This window comes from Eutrigla gurnardus, assembly GCF_963514095.1.
Source record: "Eutrigla gurnardus genome assembly, chromosome: 3".
NCBI lineage: Eukaryota > Metazoa > Chordata > Actinopteri > Perciformes > Triglidae > Eutrigla > Eutrigla gurnardus.
This window is the reverse complement of record NC_139917.1, coordinates 21,742,365-21,763,392: the sequence shown is the minus strand read 5'-3', so window position 1 is coordinate 21,763,392 and position 21,028 is coordinate 21,742,365. Positions and strand designations below refer to the sequence as shown.

At 42.9% G+C, this 21,028-nt stretch overlaps 3 protein-coding genes across 3 annotated transcripts in view; 2 read left to right on the top strand and 1 right to left on the bottom strand.

Moving 5' to 3' along the window:
• Positions 1-21,028, bottom strand: part of mxd4 (MAX dimerization protein 4) — a 122,762-nt gene that overhangs the window by 51,670 nt on the left and 50,064 nt on the right. The gene's annotated exons all lie outside the window — the stretch shown is intronic.
• On the top strand, positions 92-13,077 carry pdcd4a (programmed cell death 4a). Its single transcript, XM_084005812.1, has 11 exons — positions 92-492; positions 5,167-5,466; positions 5,891-5,988; positions 7,596-7,709; positions 7,863-8,084; positions 8,181-8,278; positions 8,518-8,632; positions 10,026-10,133; positions 11,383-11,493; positions 11,626-11,765; positions 12,213-13,077. The coding sequence occupies exons 1-11, from the start codon at positions 447-449 to the stop codon at positions 12,262-12,264; spliced, it is 1,404 nt and encodes a 467-aa protein (XP_083861938.1). The 5' UTR covers positions 92-446; the 3' UTR covers positions 12,265-13,077.
• mogs (mannosyl-oligosaccharide glucosidase) lies at positions 14,320-20,838 on the top strand. The gene is made up of 5 exons (XM_084001967.1): positions 14,320-14,430; positions 15,370-15,733; positions 16,677-16,900; positions 17,059-17,252; positions 18,280-20,838. Exons 2-5 carry the CDS (start codon positions 15,385-15,387, stop codon positions 20,048-20,050), a joined length of 2,538 nt encoding a protein of 845 aa, XP_083858093.1. The 5' UTR covers positions 14,320-14,430; positions 15,370-15,384; the 3' UTR covers positions 20,051-20,838.

Sequence of the window (21,028 nt, the reverse complement as noted above, 5' to 3'; positions counted from 1 at the left end):
CCCCGTCCGCGTTTCGCTCACGTGACTCCTCTCCGCTCGCTCTTGCAAAGTTAAAAACAGACTTTGTTTTCCTTGCAGGTTGTTTGCTGAAATGCTCTCCGACTAGTTAGCCTACTTATCTCCCTGAGCGTCGTCGAGAAGAGCGCGAACCTCTTTTCCCTCCTCTATTCGACGTCATTTTGCTGTCTTTGTAATTCAATTCAATCATTTTGTGTGTTTTTTTTGCAGCTGATACCGTGCAGCACGAAAACAAAAAGGGGTCAGGATTCGGTTTGTCCCCTCTCTCTCTCTCCTGCACGTGCTATTTGTCAAAAAAAATACTGTTATATACACAATATCTCCTGCAGACGTTTGTCTTGCTGTTATTTTTTGGGGGGTGGAGGATTTCTTGCAGTCGAAGCTCGACAGGAGGAGGATTTTTTTTAACCGAGCATTCGCAGAGCGCCATGGCGACCGAAGTGGATACGTGGTCCTCCGCTCCCAAAGCCGACGGTGAGTAAACGGATTCAGCCTCGCTAAGCGTGGCGTACATCGGCCAAAGTGTCACCGAGGGGGGGGGGGCCCTGCTGGCGTTGCTCTGCCCGATCCATTGTCCCTCTGCATGGGATGGGCTGCAGCGCCAGCTACGCTCCACCATGTGCTCCGTTAAAACCACACACACGTTCACGTCGAAGCACTGGTGCAACAATGGCTTTACACGCTGGCGCAGCTTTGCACTTTGGACGCTGCGACTCGAGCTGAACGGTGCATTTTACCTATTAATATGATCATTATTAGGATTTCTTACAGTGTTTTGTTGTTGGACTGTTGTTTTTTTTACATTTAACCCTTTCGCGTTTCTGATTGGACGAGGCCACGACGCTCACTTCCGCTTTGACAAGCAGTTGTTTGCACACACACTGAGCACAAGCGCGCCCCCGCTGAACGCTTCTCTTACACAAACACGCGCACGAGTAACATCGAGCCGTGTTGGTTCCTTCTCGATGTTGGTGCTTCCTCAATCACAACACTTCTGTCTGTGTGTTAGCCAGTGTGCACTTGAACCGTTGTTCAAGACCATGCGCAGTGCAGGAGACGTCACAATTCGTGCATGGAGTTTATATATTTATATATATATATATATATATATATATATATATATATATATATATATATATATATATATATATATATATATATATATATAATTAGTGATTAGGAAAATCCTTGCAGAACACGACGGCGGTCGGTTTCAAATTTAAGGATAAAAACGGGAAGCAATTTTGATTTCAATCTAAAAATCCGCGCAGCACCGAGGTTTGACTGGCCGGAGCCTAATAATTGCACAATGGCCTTGTTTGAGTGACATGAGCTCATGGTACACAAGGTGCCGTCTTTTTCCTCGCTCACCAAGGCGATGACGTCGACGTGTATAGCCCACTATAGCAGCTCCTTACGTACACGCGCCCCGCCGCTGTGTATTTAATCGTTACATAAGTTGCGGAAATGTATTGTTAGCACTGTAATTAACGCTTAATCATGTGGCACGTCTGTGCCATTTTTACCCTCGAACGTTAATACCCCACGCGACGGATCCACTTGAGGTTACGCAGAGGTAAAGCATGTGGCGTGTTGTAGTAGTAGCGTAGTGCGTGTGCGCGCGCGCCTCCTGTGCTTCAGTGGACAGATGGGCTTTTTTTTGTTTTGCGTGAACTTGGAAGGTCAGCTGCGCTCGATGGAGCAGCCCGTGTTGATGAGGTGGTACACCCCCTCTGATGTCACACCAAAATATGGGGCAATACTTAAACCTTACATGTACAGCACACAAGTCTCACCAAACACAGATCTTTACAGGCTTTAACGACATCTGATTACAGTTTATTGCAAGTTAATTATTAAGTTACAGAACAACTAAAGTCTGACCAGCAGCCAAAAAACTATAATACACATCTGTAATGTCTCTTTCATCCTCTCTTTTTAGATTTAAAACTATCCTACCATGCATAGCTGCAGGACGGGTTCAAAGCCTGTGTAGAGCCCCACCTGTAGGTCCGTTTCTCTCACTCCTTGGGTAAATACACGCAGTTACGAGCATCATGCCATAGATGTCAAGCCTGATTTCTTCGTGGTCTGCCGAGTACAGATTGTTATTGTCTCTCTCTCTTCTTTTGTTAACCCCCTGCCCCCCCCCCCCCCCCCCAACTGCTTGCATTAAAAACATGTTTTCACACACCACACATTAGCATGAAGACCCTGGAAACTGACCAAGCCGACCATGCGAAGTAGGGCTGCATCTGTGGAAGCTATTGTCTGATTATATTAAAAAGAAAACAATCCGTTATCGGCCTCGTAACTGTTTATCTTAGTAGCTCTAAACGGTTGTATGCACCTCCCCGTGGACGTTATCTGTGTTGTTGCACTGCAGCTGTTACAGAGGGTGGCTCGAGATGCACAGTCAGCAAAAAGGGTTTTCATTTATCGAAGTCCATCCCCCCCCACATTAAAACAGGAGATATAACCGTGTATCACAAGTGGCAAACCAGGTCCTTTTTTTATAAGTTGAGCATGCACAGCCAGTTCCTCGGCTTATATCCCCACTGTTGTATATGGAAACAATATGTCTGAAACATGTTTTTCAATAAAGTCAGTAAAGACGGTTGAACCCTAGGACGTTCCCCTCCCTTTTTTTCCCTCTCCTAGATAATCACCACAGGACCAGATCCAGTCCGGCAGCCTTCTACTGTCCCCTTTATCATTGTGCAGATGCTTGTTTGACCATAGACAACATCACACATGTTTTTGCATTTCTTTTTTCATTTCGGTGCGTGGGTTGACAGAATTTTTTTTAATTTTTTGGTAGATTTCTAAAAGCTGACTTTTTTATTTCGCCAGGATGTTAGACTGAGAAAACTTTCACAAAGTTTTGACTGCATCTAAATCAAAGCACTTTGTGAGTTAGTTGAGTTTTGACAGTAGACTTGCAAACAAATCTGTTTCATCTGCAAAAAAAATTGTCTTTATAAAGCGCTCTCTAGATAATATACTATAATCTACTTATACCTTGTAGAAGAATATTAGGTGTCTGATATTTTTTTGTGCACAAATTGTTAATTATCTGGTTAAAACTTGTATAACCATACGTTAACTCATTCTCCATCCAGATTTTATGAATATGCAAAGATTGCTCACTGGATTTGTGACTTCGGCCGATGTCACAAATCCTGCTCGTGTGTACACATTTCATAATTGGGTTTACTGTGTGGTTACACATATATCATTCTGCACACACCAGAGGAGGGTGGGACTATAAAAATACTGCTGCATTTGATTCCCCTCTCAAATTACCATACTGCATATGTCCAGTTACACTTATAGTTGTGAAATGGGATCCTCTCATTCACAAACGCTGCTGCTGGACGGAGATCTAAAACTTAAAACCTGTCCGCTGCTGTTCAGGCCGTTGTGCTCCCACAAAGCATGTAGAGCAGAGGTCGTCCGCTGGCCTGCATCTGGCCGTGTGTTTGAGAGCTGCTTAAACGTGGGCGCAGTTCAAACCATCATGACAGCGTTGTGTGGTTTGTTAGTTCTTTCATTCGTGCTCCGGTAGGCGTGCAGTATTCAAGATAAGAGTTTGTTGTGGCAGCATTATGAGACCGAAGGAAATCTTCGGAAGAAGAACCTCTTTAGCTGTTCAAGTCTGCAGCACAGAGGCACATCTCTGCAAACTTAGCTTGGCAGCATTTTTGTGCTGCTTGTTTTGCAGCTTTCGTCTTGGCCAACAGCTCCCCTCCGTTTCCCTGCTATTTTGCGATTGGTCCTCACTTTGAAGGCACGCCGCCATTGGCTGGTTAGTCATTTAAAATTGGCAGGCCCTGTGGCCTACATGAGGGGAAGGAGAAGGGAACCGGAGGAGGAGATGACACATGGTCGGGTGTTTACACATTTTAAAGGCCAAGGGTGTGGTGCTGCTTTTTACTGCAACAGGTTAATTCAGGGAGGTGTCCTGCTTTGGGCAAAGTCCTTTCATCCGTTCTTCACATTCCAGCTTTAAAAATAAAATAGGGAGCAAGTTCATTGTTATACTCTTGCAGTAGCACTCAGACTGCAGCTGCTTTTTAGATTTGTAGTTTTTATCATTTTTATCCGTGGCCTGGACCTTTCCCCCTCCCTCTGTGTATTTTCCACATGTCCTGTAATCTAACAGGCCATAACTCCTCATACTGCCATTTAGGCACACGTGTAATGACTGTAAGTATTCATTACGCCCTCAGGCATTCCTCCTCCTCCTCCTCCTCCTGGCTTTCCTTCTCTCCTGCTGACTGGTCATGTGACCAGTCATGGACCCAACCATGCCATATGTAGTCAAGTCCTAGCTGCCGCAACAATCGCGAGAAGACCGAGGAAGAAAAAAGAAAACGTGGTGTCAGCACTAGTATGTGTTTCACTTTGCTCCCTCCCTCCTCCCATGCTTCCAGCAAAAGTCCCGTTGCACTTGCTGTTGTTGTAGTCGTCGTCGCCACACATACAAGAAGAAACCTGTGCAGATGCACAGAATGTTATATCAAGTATATGACACTCAATGACCCAACTCAATTTATATACCAGCTGCCAACAGAGCTGGGGAGAATCGCAAGACTGCGTGAACTCGTGCTGCCGTCTTCTTGTGTAATACTTTTAGTGTTTTGTGGCCTTTGCCTTGAAAGCGAAACATGGAGGTGGCAGTAGCTGATGCATTGTTTTGCTGCCCTGAGCCGGTAATCGTGCAGTTTTCTGAATGTACAGCAGAGGATCTGTTCTGCATTGCATATACATCTAAGTAAAAACTATCTACAAGTGAACCTATAGTATGAAAACGAAACAAAAACATCTCTGTTGTCATGAGCTCATGAGCTGTTTGGTGCATATCCTCAAGTCAGTTCCTCATGTACTTTATCAGCTTCACCAAAATGGTGGAAATGTGCCTTGAGCTTGCATGCTGCACCATAACGTTTTTTAAATGTATTTATTTTTTTGGTACAGTGGTTTAAAAAATAGCATATATCTAAAATCAAAGTCTAGATATGATTGAATTATTATTGAGATATTAGTATTCTGTTGTTTGGACAGTCATTTTTCATATTGTTGCCATCTTGTGGCAAAATCCAAGCCGTATGATTAAACTGCCGTTTGTATTTTTTCCTACCACAGGGGTGTTCTCTTTCGACGAGAACCTGGCCGCGGCTAACCAGCCCTACAGTGTCGACGACGACTTGCTGAACGAGGCGGAGGTGAACGGAAACTGGACCCCCCAGGAGAAGGCGCTCCACGAGGCGAGACTCAAAGCCAAAGCCAAGCGGCGCCTGCGAAAGTCATCCCGCAACTCCACCAGCGAGTCCTTCTCCGAGTCGGGAGAAGTGTCGGGGAGTGACCCAAACAGTCCGAAGGGCAAAGTCAACACCAACGACCGCAAATCAAGGACGGGCAAAGGAAGAGGCCTGCCAAAAAAAGGTACATTTGTGCTATTCTGGTGTGGGCAGCTTTGTGCTTTTTTTGTTTTCGTCGGGAAGTTTCCACAGTAACTGTGTGCGGAGAGTCTATGTGGCTTATAAGCCGAGTGCTCAACACATGGGCTTCCTTTTTTCCTGATAACACCAAACATACATGGAGTTGCTGTGAATAAACAGCTGACGAGTTATAACCTCAACCACCAGATGGAACATGGGGGGGGCGAAGGTAGAAACATCGATTTAGCATATGAGAAGATGTGACAATTTGTGAATTTATTGCCGACGGTAGCAATTAAGTTTGGTTGGAAATGTGTTGCACCACCTGCTTTTCGTTCCCAGTACCTAATGCGTCTGCGACGATGGCCTTTTCACACAATCGTAATGGTGCTCATGCCCTTGTGGTTTTGTCTGCTGCTTGTCTCCAGGCGGGGCAGGTGGAAAAGGAGTTTGGGGGGCAGCTGGGATGGTTTATGAAGACGAGGAGCCGGATTTGAGGGACCCCAACTACGATGAGTCTTCTCAGGTGAGCGAGTACAGCAACTTGGACTGTTCAAAATCTTTCTGTCCATTTTGTCAAGTGATGTCATCTCGGTAGAGAGAGGGCAGGAAATGAGGGAGAGAAGGAGAGATAAAATACAACAAAGGTGCCAGAGGGACGTGAAGCTGTCAGAGTACATGGAGTACTTTTACTTTCCCCCCATATTTTCGCAATCTGTTGTATTTATCAATTGCTAAAGTAGGACTGCTGGCAACCAATTATTTTTCATTTCCGAGTCATTTTTGTCACATTTTTGACTCAGAAACAACATGCAATGAACGACGCTTGAATGCGTCCTTCCCTTTGCACGGTAGCAGTCGATGCTTTTGTATTCAAAATGTTTCCATTAGCTGAGCATCAGCAGTCTGTGCACGCACACTGTTTAGGCCACCTGATGAAAGAGCGTCACCAGCGGCGCTTACTTTATCACAGTTGTTGTTGGTCCGGCCTGTCGCACATAGGCAGCCTTTTTGTTCCAAAGAGGCCCGCTGATCAAAGCCGACACCTTTCTAATGCTCGTGTCAAACAAACGTGCTGATGTTGAAAGGCCGCTGTCTCTAATGAATGACGCAGTGCATCGAATTCTTGTGATGCGATTGTCGTATCTCAGACGACATGCAGTTTAACATTTATTTTTACCTTTTTTATACCGGATTTTATATCAAAAGGTTCTCACAATTTGGTCGGCGCTAATTTAAAACACACCTGCTCACATGATCGTTTGCATCCAGGTGGCTCAGTCCCACCACAATCAACAGCATGATAAATCTTTAACCCCATTATCAGTCAAAATGCTCTGTGTGACGCTGTTGGAGGCAGTTTGCTTCCCCTGTCATGGCCGCTGACTGACTGAGTGAGAGTATCAAAAAGTGGATAAAGGTTTTGGGGAAAAGCTGGAATGCAATTTGGCCTTGAATGTTGTGGGAAGATTAGTGGAAAGGTGTGACTGTGTTAAAAGGGAACTGGGACAGAGTGGTACATGTGCAGACAGCGCCCTTGAATCCAGACTGCGGGAGGGGGGTCACCTGATGGAGGATTTCTGAACGGTACAGGTTATCCTGTTTGTGGGAAAATGATTTAAAACATGTCAGTAAGTGTCTTTGACCTCCATGTTGAGGGGAAAGAAACGGTGAATACGGGTTCTGTCTCTTTGCCTGTACTTTGCCATAAATGATTGTTTTGGCTCCTTCTACAGTCAACGCTCGCATTAGGCAACATGAGCAGGAAACAGGAAGTTCAAGTGAATCATTGGGTTGGACTTTTGGCTTCAATTCTTTTGTTATGCTCATTTGTTTTCCCGTTGTCTAAACATATAACCTCAAGGCTTCTATTGTTCTCCAGGTTAAGCAAACCATCGACTGAAAAGTTAGTTGGACCGGTTTTACTTTTTTCACTGTCTTGAGACAAAAAAGCGAGAGAACGGGCACTTTCAAAGACATCTCGGCAGTATTAATGTAAAATGTTATAACTTTCCAGACTTGGAATGCACATGAATTAAAACCTTGATGGTGTAAAGTTTGAGGTGTTTACCTACCATGACAGCCTGAAGGTATGACTGTGTATGGACTGACGATGTGTTTGTTCTTGCACAGGGAGACACAGTCTATGCAACAGTTGTGCCCGAGGTAGACGAGAAGGAACTGGGGAAAATGGTCAACCCGATCGTGCAGGAGTACTTTGAACACGGAGACACAAAAGAGGTCCAGGTAAATGATGATTTCCTCTTCCTCACTGCACCAGTAATGAGCAGGTGTAGAGTCGTAACATTGATGAACCCAGTAATGAATGAGAGCTTGTGTAATGAACACTGATTCAGAATTACCTCCATGTACATTTGAAATGGTCCTCCCTCCTGTCAGATGTTGTTGAAGGGGCTCAACTTGGGCCAGCATAAGTACGAGTTCTCCTCCCTGGCCGTGTCCCTGTCCCTGGAGGGCAAGGCCAGCCACAGAGAGCTGACCTCCCGCCTGCTCTCAGATCTGTCGGGCAAGATGCTCTCACAAAGTGAGATGGCCCGCGCCTTCGACAAGATCCTCAAAGAGCTGCCCGACCTCATACTGGACACGCCGGAGGCTCCTCAGGTAGATGTCTGCCTTTTTGTCATATTGCCATACTTATTGGACTAGAAACAAATGTGATGTGGAGACGCATACCTCGTGTTTTCTATCGTCTTTCAGATGTTGGGCCAGTTTGTAGCCCGAGCCATAGCTGACCATGTCCTCCCAATGTCTTTCCTGGACTGTTACAAGGGCAAAGTGGACTGTGAGCATGCCAGGTGAGCCGAGACAAAAATTAATTTTATGGTAAAAGGAGCAAAAAGCTGATTATACAGATGTCCTCTCTCCTGTCATCGTACAGCATGTTTATCAGATAATGTTTAAATAGAATAATATTGTGTGTTGTGATGTTAATTTTGGACCTCCATGGAAAATTGGGTAAATCACTATATCCTGTAACAGACTAGGCTAAATGTACAAACCGTATGCCCATTGCTGTTGCGTTGTCTTTGTTCAGAGTGGCTTTAGACCGTGCCGAGGTGCTGCTGACCATGAAGAGAGAGATGGTTCGTCTGGATAACGTGTGGGGCGTGGGCGGAGGCCTGAGACCTGTCAAACATCTCGTCAAAGAGGTATCGCATGTTTAAAAAAAAAAAGAAAAAAAAAAAACAGCAACTGATAAGCCACTTTCTCATTCCAACATACTAAATTATTTAATACATTTATTACACATGAGGTCAAAGTGTTTGTATTGGAAAAACTGCTTTTTTTTTTTTAAATTGACATTACGTAAGGTAAACAGAAGGCTGAAATGCATGCTGGGTAGAGAGCCACGGGCCAACCCTCTGCTATGTTGCTGTGTCAGCAGAACACGGCCGACACGGATACACACACCCTAGCCTTTAACTGAGCAGACTCAACACACACACACACACACACACACACACACACACTTGCACCCCACGTGCTGCAGTCGTTGTCTTTATTTACAGTTATTGTTCCGTGATCTTGAATTTCTGGAATTGTTGTTGCTGAAGTGGGCGTGGACAGTGTGAGAGTTTGAGTTGTGGGTGTGTCGTCAGTCATGCAGCACTGTGTAAGCCTCGATAGCTCGATAGCCCCCAGAACCTCCGTTTTGATTTCCTGCCTGCGTGTGCAGCCGCGGGGGGGGAACACACTGGGCCGCAGGAGGCAAAAGGCCTCTTTCACTCGCTGCTCTCAATTTCTTTCTGATTCCCTCTTTTATTGGGCTCTTACTTGAAGCCTCTTCAAATCCTTTCAATTTCTAGGTCCTCTCGTCCATCCCTGTCCTCCTGCCTGTCCACGTTCCCCCCCGTGTTGTTTTTTCCCAGATGATCGGACGGCCACACATTCCCCGAGCTCAGTGAATTAGAGTCCGAGTTGAGTTAGCTTTGAGGGTTTTGCACTTGTTGCATCTATCATGCGCCCTACAACCTCAAGTGGTATGACTAATTGTTCCATGAATAGTTTTTGAAGCAATATGGTTCAGCTCAGCAGTCAGAGTTGCATAACAAGTGAAGCAGATACTTAAAGATTCAAGCACAGCTCCAAAAAGGAAGACATTATTTTTTTGTGGGGTTCAAGTGTAAACAGCTCAGTCTGTATTCGGTCCGGTGAATTCATGCTTGTGAACCTAAATGTATTGGTTTTATCGCAGATTCACAATATCCACGGTGTTTTGAAACAAAAACAGGTTTGCCCTCGATAAAGGCCGAATACATTTCCACAGTGTGTTCCATCAATGGTCAAGTCTCACCCATCACACTGTTGCTCAGATTTTCCCCTTTTTAACAGAAAGAGATTTGTCTGTCTATCCTGTAGGTGATCATAAATTCTCACGGATAGTTGTCACATTTGTCAGACTTTAAAGGCAGAACAACCCCCTTTACTGACGCTTCACTGTTGCGCGTCTTTCTTCTTTCCAGCTGCGTTTTGATCCATTGTCCACACAGAAACCTCAACAACAAAGAAAAAAGCTAAAATGTTTGTGTGTCTTTGTTCCAGATGAACCTCCTGCTCAAGGAGTACCTGATCTCGGGAGATGTGTCGGAGGCAGAGCACTGTCTGCGGGACCTGGAGGTCCCACACTTCCACCACGAGCTGGTCTATGAGGTATCAAAGACTCCACGATGTTCTCTATTTCTTTGTTTGGTTTCTATCAACCGATATTCATTATATATGAATATCTATTGTAGCAATAGGGATGCCTGCATTATGCTAAATGTCATTGTCATTCTGGTTTATAGCTTTGACTCTTGGTGAGGTAGCTTTTGCATTTCTTGAGTCCAGTTGTGACGTTGCTATGGTGACAGGTCTCCGATGTAGGTCTCTGATTGTCTGCGTTGTGTAACATTGAGTTGACAATGCAGTTGCCCTGTTGTTCATGCTCGTTGATATGGCTGCCGTGAGTAGTAGTGCCCCCTGCTGGACAAGCTGTGTAATGACATCATTTCAGAATTACACTCGCAGCCCTTGTGACATTAGATCCTTTTAATAATGAGCGATATATCCGGTATGGGCTAATGTCTGCTGATTCTTCTGTCGGGCTCTAATTAGAACCAAATAAAACACTGACAGGCAGAAGCACCAATCGAACAGAATAAAAGGGTGAACAACATTTGCAACGATAATGTCTGCCATCTCTGTGCTCTGCCCACATTGTGACGACAATAAAATCAAATCAGCACCGTTTATTTGAATCTTCCTGGTAATTGCAAGGGATTAGTGGTAACTGGTTAATGACTGTCATTTCATTTCTCTGCCAAGGACTGTGTGTGTGTCTGGCAGAGGCATTCTCTCATTTGCACTCTGCACTGCATGTTTTAACAGCACTCAGCCAAAATTGATCAATGAGGCACATTGCATAATATGGAACTGTCAGTTCTCCATACAAATATATCATCGCTCCATGATTATGTAAAGGGTGTAGCTGGATAAATGTATTTGTGGTGGCTCTTATTTATGCAAAGAAAATGAGCTTCCTCCACTGAGTGGCCTCTCCTTTTGTAAATAATTGATCATGTTGGTGACAAAATATTGGCTCCAGTTATTTATTTGGTCATATATATTTTAATATATTAAGTGTTGAAATACTGCAGCTTCGGCTTTTGTTGTTTATATTGTTTTTTCTAAATATTGTGCACACTGAAGACCAAGGCAAATTTCCTTTTTATGTGAAAATGTACTTAATAAACTGATTCTGATGTCAAATGGCAAATGCTGCCACCGTGTGGTGAAATGGGCATCTTGCACATCTATACTGATCTATACTCTTTATTACAAGAAGATACACATTAGATGGCTGTAGCACACTCCTCCTCCTTACACACATTACACCTTTTATGTCATCATTATTTCCCAGGCTGTAGTGATGGTGCTGGAGTCGAAAGGAGACACTGCCAGTCATATGATGATAAAGCTGCTGCAGTCCTTCTGGAAAACGGGCCTCATCACTGTGGATCAGATGAACAGGGTCAGTGCCTTTTTTCTGTATGTTCTAGTTATATAAATATATTTGTGAAGAAAAGTATTTACTTATTATAAGAAAATGCATGTGCATTTCACTTTGTAGTCTTGGTATGAATTTCCTGTGTTTCCCATGCAGGGTTTCCAGCGTGTCTATGATGAGCTCCCAGAAATCAACCTCGATGTGCCCCATGCCCACTCCATCATGGAGACCTTTGTGGACCTCTGCTTCCAGGAGGCTATCATCACCAAACAGCTGAGGGATGCCTGTCCCGCCAGGTTATTTTCCCTTTTTTCATATCTCACAATTAAATCAGTCTTGATGGCTCCTGGTATTTAATATTTTTGTTATTGTTAGCAGATATGAAAAGACCAAAACCAACACTGTCTGTATGTATTTCCATAGAACGCAAGCATTATTTAAACAGGAGTAAAAAAGTTCATTTTGGGGCAGTAGCCAGTATTAATGGCAACAAGACGGTGAATGTTCTAATGTCTCTAAATAAACTACAGTTCCCTTGTTTGTGGTAATGAAGGATAATGATAATCATTGATTTAGTTGGGTTTTTAATAGTAATTGGAAAACAATGGCGATCAATGGTGTATGTTAGAGTGATAAGACGTATCTATGAGGCTTTGACAACACAGATACATATTAGGGGTCAATTCAGTTTTGGTTTTGGTATTCGATCACTAACATGTCTCTCCGACTCTTTCCTCAACCAGAGGACGGAAACGTTTTGTGAGCGAGGGAGATGGAGGACTGATCAAGACCTAACCCACAACAACAACAAGAAGAGGAGGAGGAGGAGGAAGAAGAGCAGCAGCTGAAGGAGGCGGGGGAGGAAGAGGGGTCTCTACAGGTTCTTACACCCAGTTTCTGCTCCAGCATGATTTTCTCTGGAACCAGGCATGCTGGTAGTCTAAAGTTTCCTTGTTCCTCTCCCAATAATGTTGTCATTACACAAACCAGCATTGACGTTTGGTGAAAGTAGACTGAATAGTCGCTCACCCAGACGTTCAGTTCCAATTATCTTGTTAATCACTGTTTTTTTTTTGTCTTTTGTAAGAAAATCTTTAATTTTGGGGTTGATGCGCCCCTCTTTCCTCAGTTTTTCTACCTGTTTCTCAAGGAGTCGGCGCTGCAAACAGGCAGCTCGGCAGGCTGGGGTGTGTGGGAGATGAATTTTTGTCTCTTGCTTTTATTCACCTGTTGCAATGTCTCAAATTTTGTTTTCCCCATGTAAAGCGCTTTAAACGAAAGAAGCACTGGCAAGACAGAGGATACTCTACCGGCAGCAAGCACTTAATTTAGCTCAATAAGGAACTAAACCTTTTTCTTCTGCCACATATAATTTGAAATGATTTGAAGGACAGCGTGCTTTGTACCTTCTGGTTCAAGTGGTTCCATGGATCCTTTCTGAACAGGTTTTTTTTGTTATTTTTCTAATTTTGCATGTTAGATCCCTGAGATTGGATGTTCACTTTATAAAGCAAAGCAGTTAAAAGTGTTTGGGTACTGTTTGGATGCTTATTTGAAACTTTCATTAGGGGCGAATATACGTCTCTAAAAAAAATTAATGTGTGGGGGGGGAAATAAATAAATAAAAAGATTAAAGAAGCAATATTTTGAGCACTCCGCTCACATGGTCAGAAATTTGTTTCTGAACAGTTAACTTTACATTATATAGCCAAACCTAGAGAGCAAAAAAGTTAGAAGGCAACCTCAGATTTTCTTGGAAGACTGTATGTTATGCATATTTCTTTCTGCCATTGTTTGTAACAGTTTTTCATGTTGATTAAATATGGGGAGATGAAATATTCTCAATCAATTAAAAAGCAAAAAAAAAGTTTATTTCTTTTCTGGTTGTGCCAGCAGTATTGATTAAAGAGTAACTAGGAAAAAGTGATTGGGCGAGTGTAGTAGAGATGTACATCAATCACCTTTGCTGGTCAATCATCACTTGTGATCCTTAATGTATATTTTGTCTTGCACTTGTAACTGTACCTTCTCTGTCAGTTTATCATTTTCCATCTTTCTCTCTGACTTATGGTGGAGCAGATGTAAAATCTGTAGAAAAACCTGTAACTGAGAAGCAGATTAAGGCCAAAGCTTGGATTTTTTTTCTCTCTGACTCTTGACCCCATTTATGGTACATCTGAGATACCTGGCTATGTGTCACAGCTTTATTATGCTTACAGTGTAAATATGTGGTTGAGGGAAATTATGTTAAATGGTTCATATTTGTAAGCTGGTGTACTTCACAGGATGCACTCATTCATGCATGTATTTGTCTACTCAAATAGATGATATAATGGTTCATGTTTTGTATTCCTACAGTCATCTTTGTACTATTGATTTATTTTTGATCAGCAAACTGTTCAAAACACACCCTACACAAGAACTTCATTTTATATATTTCAATAAAACTACATATTTCCCTCTACAATGTCTTGTTTTTTTTTGTCTTGCACATGCTAGTGTTATGTTTACTAGGCTGATTGAGTTGGGTTAAAGAGGTGGCGTGTCCCTTCCTGTTACTACTGCAGAAATTTAACGGCAACCATGAACGTCTTTCTGTGATGAACATTCAGAAACAGTTTTACACTTATTTATCTCCCACCAAGAAATGATGTTCTATTTATATTAAAGCGAATGTGAATGCAAAAATCACACATCAGTGGAAACAAGCAATATCTTTTTTTTCCCTCCAAGAATGGCGAATGCATGAACCGCCCTACTCTGCCTCTGATTGGCTTAGACTCTCACCCAATAATATCCTGCCTCATCCTACAAACTGAAGGCAACGCGTTCTAGCCAATCACAGGCAGAGAAGGCGGGTCGTGACGTCGCCGTCCTCGGGAAAAAAAAATGTGGCAACCAGGAAGTGGCTCGTAAGCTAGCAACGGATAATGAGCAGCTGAAACCCTGGTACTCTGACAGGTCGGTAACAATTTGCCCCACCAACATGAAGCTAGAACTGCTAATTTGTCCCATATTTTATTAGCTACTGAATAATTAAAGCCACGCTATATTGCGACAGTCGGTCTGTTTCGCTAAAATTGAACGTTAGCACTACTAGCGAGTAGCGTGCAACCTGCAGGCAACGTTGCCTTACCGGGACGTATTGGCGAAGTATTCTGGGTATAACAGGTGTCGGCGATTCCCATTTAGCCTTAATGAAATTGGAGAAACAGTTTAATAATAAAATAGTCGACGCCGCTTTAACACCGTTTCTGTCATCATACACCATGCGAGGTTAACGTTAACAGCTAGCTTAACCTCTTATTTTGGCCTGAGATGACGTGAACGTAACGTACGTTACAGCAGGCTCATACACTGCTCACAACGGGAATGTTACATTTAATATCGGGTTGTATTATAATAACGACCAGATTATGTACTGTGTAGTTATACTCCAGTAATGATATTATTTATGTATTTGTAAATTTGTCTGTACAACGTTGGCCAAAATCAATGCTGTCTAATAAAACAGTACTGCAATAAAGCTCCCTTAATTTGGATTGACCTGTGTTTTATATTATTGAAATGTAACTGCAAGCCAGTCTGTTTTTTCCTTTCGTCTTTGCTGTTTTGTTAAAACTATGTAGCCTGAACACTAGCCTTGATTTGGCCTTAATGTGTCTTTGTTTTGTTGTATAACTTTAAATCAGCTTGATTTTTGTGTACTGCCGACACACAAAGTCAAGTCATATTTATCAAAATATTATTTATTCAGATAAGGCAAAAGCACAAATTGATTGATCCATGTTTAAGAAAGCTCTATTTGAAACAGACCTCCAGTTACCTTTCAGTTCTCATTTACACTGTTGTACATGGAATTAGATTATTAAACTATCTTCCGTCTTTCTCACTTCCCAGCTTCAGAAGTGCAGGATGGGCAGGCAGAGGAAGAGGGTTGTGACTGGTGAAGCTGTTCCTCTTCCGAGGAAAGATGAGAAGCCCCCTGCATTTCACCGAAAAGAGAAGAAAAAGAAAGTTGACATTGGCAAAGTCTTCATCAACATCTCCATTGGCCTATGCATATTCAGCCTGATCTGGTTCTTTTACGCCCTCTATATGCGATCAAGCCTGGCCAAACGGGTGGTGACACTGCACCCGTCTCCTCCTGTCCTGGATGCCAATAGCAGCAGTGCCAAGGTCTCTGCGGAGAGGTTCTGGGGCTCATACAGGCCTCAGGTCTACTTTGGCATGAAAAACAGAAGTCCCAGGTCGATTGTGACAGGTATGCTGACACGTTCAGACTCAAGCTAAAGCTGTTTTTTATTTATCCAAACATATAAAAGGTAAAATCCAAGCAAAAGTAACTTTTTCATGAAATATTGTACAGATCAGATTTAATTTGTGAATCTCTCAGAGGCTGAGACAACCGATATTAGTGATCGTGTCATTTGGAGACATGGCAGTGAATAATGGACGTTACAGGCCCCATGGTGGAGATATGGGATGTGCGGTGTGTTACTGACGGAACCAAATATCACAGAGTATACAATATATGACAGATTACCTTGATATACAGTATAAAATGAAGCATAAGAGCATTTTAATTTCATGGAATGGTGTAGCCATAAAAAAAACAGCGTGTCTTGGGTTTGAATATTTCACAAGGTGCGGATATCGTATCACCTCAATGAATGGAATACAAAATACATACAATACTTTCACAGTGTAAAAAATATAGTTTCCAATCCAGACGCTTTTTGAAGAGAAATACAAGACGACTTGGATGTTTGGGTATCACTATATAACCAGAAATCGAAACAATATTAAATGATTATAACCCTGTCAGGTCATCAGGGAGAGGTCTTCTTCCTGTACCCAGAATTAGATCCATGACTGGCGAGGGTGCCTTCCGTTCCATCACAACTTCGTAGAATTCAATCGCAATCTGAACTTTGCTTTTCTCCCAGGCTTATGGTTAATTACCTTGTGTTTGTGTACAGGAGTTAATACTGTTTTGCCAGTACGTATATTAATGTACAATTTGTTGTTTGTTGAGGACAACATTGAGTGACGATAGTTCTTTAAGCACTGGTTTTCTTAAAACCCAATTGGCTTGAGTTTTCCGACTTACATTATGAGTAGTTATTATTTTCCTAATTATATATGTGTGTATTCATTGTCTTGTACAGTACAACTAAATCATCTTCATTGTTATATCCCCCTAGGTATGATGTGGATGCGTCAGTTTGCCGAGATGGACGTAAACCTGAGGCACACTTGTGAGCAAGGGGATCATTTGCAAGGCTATGGCTGGATGATGCATGATGGGAAAACCTTTGGCGTCCAAGAAATCCGTGACAACGATTTCACACTAACTACGGAGTTTGTCAAGAGGATGGGAGGGGATCAGGGAGGAGACTGGACCTGGAGGATCACTGCCAAACAGCATGTGAGTACTGACTTTTTATTGAGCAGATGTTCCCACAAGTGACCCAGATATATGATGCCTTTTCTTATTATAAATTTACCAAGCAATTTCAGTTATTTCTTATGTTTAGTCATTTATTTTTTCAGTTTTGATTACTTTTTCTTGTCTTTACCCACCAGAGCTCGGCTCCTCAAGCGCCAGTCATCTCCCTGATGTTTTACGCAGCAGCAGACACCCAGGGCTCACTAGAGGCTCACGTTGAGGATAGAAACCGCCTCGCATCCATCGCTGGTTTCTCAGAGGAGCTCGGAAACTTTAAGATCACCTTCAGAAAGCCAGTTACCGGGGAATTATCCAGTACTAAATATGCAAGGTAAGTGCATGAATACAGGAGTGAATGGCAACGTCATCAGCAGTTTCAAAAGAGATTGACCACAGACAAGGAGGCACAAGGGAACATAGTGTAGAATGACTGCAATTACTCAGTTTTATCAGGATTAAAGAAATGAAGCAGAGAAAATTGAAGATGAAGAATTGCGTGCAACAATTGGTTAACATCTTTTTAATTAACAAACTGGTTCTGTTTCACTGTGCTGATCCAAGTAGTTAAATTATCAGTGAGGGCATGAGCAGTCATATGTAGATACATCTCTGTAGAAAGGGGAGAAGACATTGCTATATAGCAGCACTGAACCTTTGCCATTTAAACTGCATATGAGATACATGCATAAAAAAATTGTATGCAGTGATTTAATGTGTGATGAGTCACCAAATGCTATATAGAAGAAAATCACTATTCCAATGACTCTGAAATCTTAAAGTCTGTCGAACCTCTAGATGGCAGCAAAAGCAGGGATTATAGCCTGTGTTTCATCAATGTAATGATCCAAAAACACACTGGAAGAACGGGAGGTCTTTTACTTCTGAGTTTTCTAAACATGCTGCTATACATTTTAGCAAGATACATACTATAAAACGTTTGAAAAGCCAAAGAAAAGCAGACCCTTTCCATTTTTCTGAAAAGGTCCAGCTGTTGTTTAAGTACTGAAGGTGTTCATCCAACTTCAGAAAGAACTGTCATTTCCGACTCTCTGCGAACAACAACCGCAGGGAGCACCAACATTTCACACTTTCAGAGAAGACCAGCATAGCAAAATAAAAAGGTATGGTATTCTCTGATAGAAATAAATAAAGAGTTGTTTGAATTATAATTTATTGTAGACAGAAGGGTGATGAAGTGTAAGTGGGAGCTTAATGTTTTTTGCAGTGTGCTAAGGGTTCACAAACATATCAGATCACTTGTGTGTCCGTGACTGACTGTAGACTGCTTTGTATGACTGTTTGAATTGATAGATTTTGAAAGCACAATGCAGTTAACAATAGTTGTATTATCTTTTCAGCTACAACTATCTCCAGACGGTCTCTCCTGGCTTGGAGAAGCTGACTGATATTGTGAAGCAGAGTCTGAATCGTAGGTTTGTCTACAGCCCCCCTTCTGGTGAGAAGAGGCACTATATAGCTGTAGATACCTACAAGCCTCCCCACCACCAGAACCATCAGAAACCCGCTGACACAAGGAAAGAGAGTGACTTTGTCGTCCACCAGGTGACCGTCCAGGCGCCATTCCAGATCGAAGTTCTTTTCGAGTCTGGGAGCTTCCACAGCCGTCCCAACCAACTTGTGGGCTCAACCATGACTCAAGAGCTGGAAAGGAGGAAAGCTGAGTTCAACTCAAAGTTTGAGAAGACTTTTGGGCTTGAAGGCAAAGGTTTTAGCCATGCAAATATTAAGTTTGGCAAGGCGGCACTCAGCAACATGTTGGGTGGAATGGGCTACTTCTTTGGCCAGTCAGTGGTACAGTCGGTCTACAATGAGTACCCGCTCCTTTACCCTGAAGGCGCTTTATTCACTGCCGTCCCATCACGCTCATTCTTTCCCAGAGGATTCCTTTGGGATGAGGGCTTTCACCAGCTGCTCCTGAGCAAGTGGGATCCCCAGGTGACAAGGGAGGCTATTGCCCACTGGATAGACCTGATGAATATGGAGGGCTGGATCCCCCGCGAGCAGATCCTGGGAGATGAGGCTCGCAGTAAAGTCCCAGCTGAGTTTGTAGTTCAGCGTAACGAGAATGCCAATCCCCCTACACTTTTCTTAGCTCTCCAGGAACTTATCGAGCAGCTCACTTCAAATCCAGAGAAGACGGCATCTCAACCTACTTTGCCTTTTCTCCGGCGGCTCTTCCCTAGGCTGAAAACCTGGTTTGAATGGTACAACACAACACAGACAGGGCCCCTACCTAACTCTTATCGCTGGCGTGGACGTGACAAGGACACTAATCTTTTCCTCAATCCCAAGACCCTGACTTCTGGGCTCGATGACTACCCTCGAGCCTCACATCCATCCACTGATGAGCGCCATGTGGATTTACACTGCTGGATGGCCCTCTCCTCAGGCATCATGGCAAGTATAGCTCGTCTGCTAGGCGAGCCCCATCAGGACTATGAGCTCACCCACCAGGTGCTTCGTGACAACAACCTGCTGAATGAGCTCCACTGGTCAGATCAACTTAATGCTTTCAGTGACTTTGGCAACCACACCCAGGCTGTGTCCTTGCAGCAGGAGAAGGTATACGTGCCTCCCGGACAACCGCGTCATCAGTTCCCTGTGGCACGCCTTGTGCGCTTAGTCCGCCGGGCCCCCAAATTGCAGTTTGTCAATGCTTTGGGTTATGTTAGCTTGTTCCCTTTCTTACTGCACATTCTCACCCCAGATTCACCCAAACTAGAACATATCTTGCGTGACATGAGAGACTCCAATAAGCTGTGGACGCCATACGGCCTGCGTTCGATCTCTAAGGCCGATCCAATGTATATGAAGCGAAACACAGAACACGATGCCCCCTATTGGAGGGGACCGATATGGATTAACGTCAACTACTTGGCAGTCAGAGCCCTGCACCACTACAGCAACACAGAAGGGCCATATCAAGAGAAGGCAGCTGCTCTTTATGAGGAACTCAGGACTAACATCATCAATAATGTTTATAGACAGTATGTTGAAACAGGGTATATCTGGGAACAGTACAATGACGGCACTGGTAGGGGCCAAGGAAGTCACCCCTTCACCGGCTGGTCAGCCCTGACGGTATTAATGATGGCTGAACAGTACTGATGCTGTAGGTTTCGTCTCATGTTTTCTAAGATATTGGCCTTCATTTTTCTGGATGTGCTTGAAAAAAAATATTAACGACGTTAACATACTAATCGGTGTTTTCTGGTTAGTAAAACTTGACAAACTGTAAATATAAGATCCTGCTGATAATTAGGCATTTATGATCATATTTTCCCATTTAATCTTTCACACAGGTATTTTCTGAAGGGCAATTTCACATAAGTGTAAGTGCAGCTACTTTCCCTTTTACTGTATGTGAAGCCAAGCACTTTCTAGTGCTTTAGTTATACTTAGGATGCATTTAGGGAACACTTATGAATGAACTAATATCCTACATTAATGTCCACTCCTTCACACTGCAACCTTTTAATATGGAAAATCAAGACAGGTGATTACAGTAATTTTCCTTTAATATGCTGGTCCAGGGAGGGTTCATGCTTACACACTATATGTGTGATGCTGTATATGAACAACTCTTATTCAATTTGTCACAAGTCTCTATCTGGAAAAATAATGAAGGCCATTATTTTTGTTTGTGCCATTTCTCTTTTAAGCATATGTCCTCCGTTCTCTCTCTCTCTCATTTCTCCTAATGATTGGTCATTTTGATATTTAATTGTTTGATCTTTAAAAAGAAAGGGTCTATACAGTTTTGTTCAACATTTTTAAAATGACTGCTGAAAAGCAGAGGTATTTTGTACACACAGCATGTGTTTTGGCTGGCAGGGAATACACTTGACTGTGACATTGGCTTTGTTTTGTTAAAAACAATAAACAATTTAAATAGTTTTTTTGTCCTGCTATGCTTTTTGGTAATGTTGAGGTGTTACTTCCATGGATGTATGTTAATTATTTCTTTAATCTAAGCCTGGAGCTACAATCTCTGCTTGAAATGCAATAGACCAAATAATGACCTGACCTGTCCTTACTTTATCATTCGAGCTTCGTGCTTACAGCCCTACTCCTGTTTGAAAACAT

Bases quoted from the DNA above. Each gene is read 5' to 3' on its own strand.
- pdcd4a (XM_084005812.1), top strand. From the start codon at position 447: ATGGCGACCGAAGTGGATACGTGGTCCTCCGCTCCCAAAGCCGACG. The intron at 7,710-7,862 runs GTAAATGATGAT...CCCTCCTGTCAG, and splicing joins GAGACACAAAAGAGGTCCAG to ATGTTGTTGAAGGGGCTCAA. The intron at 11,494-11,625 runs GTCAGTGCCTTT...TTTCCCATGCAG, and splicing joins CTGTGGATCAGATGAACAGG to GGTTTCCAGCGTGTCTATGA.
- mogs (XM_084001967.1), top strand. From the start codon at position 15,385: ATGGGCAGGCAGAGGAAGAGGGTTGTGACTGGTGAAGCTGTTCCTCTT. The intron at 15,734-16,676 runs GTATGCTGACAC...ATATCCCCCTAG, and splicing joins TCCCAGGTCGATTGTGACAG to GTATGATGTGGATGCGTCAG. The intron at 17,253-18,279 runs GTAAGTGCATGA...TTATCTTTTCAG, and splicing joins TCCAGTACTAAATATGCAAG to CTACAACTATCTCCAGACGG.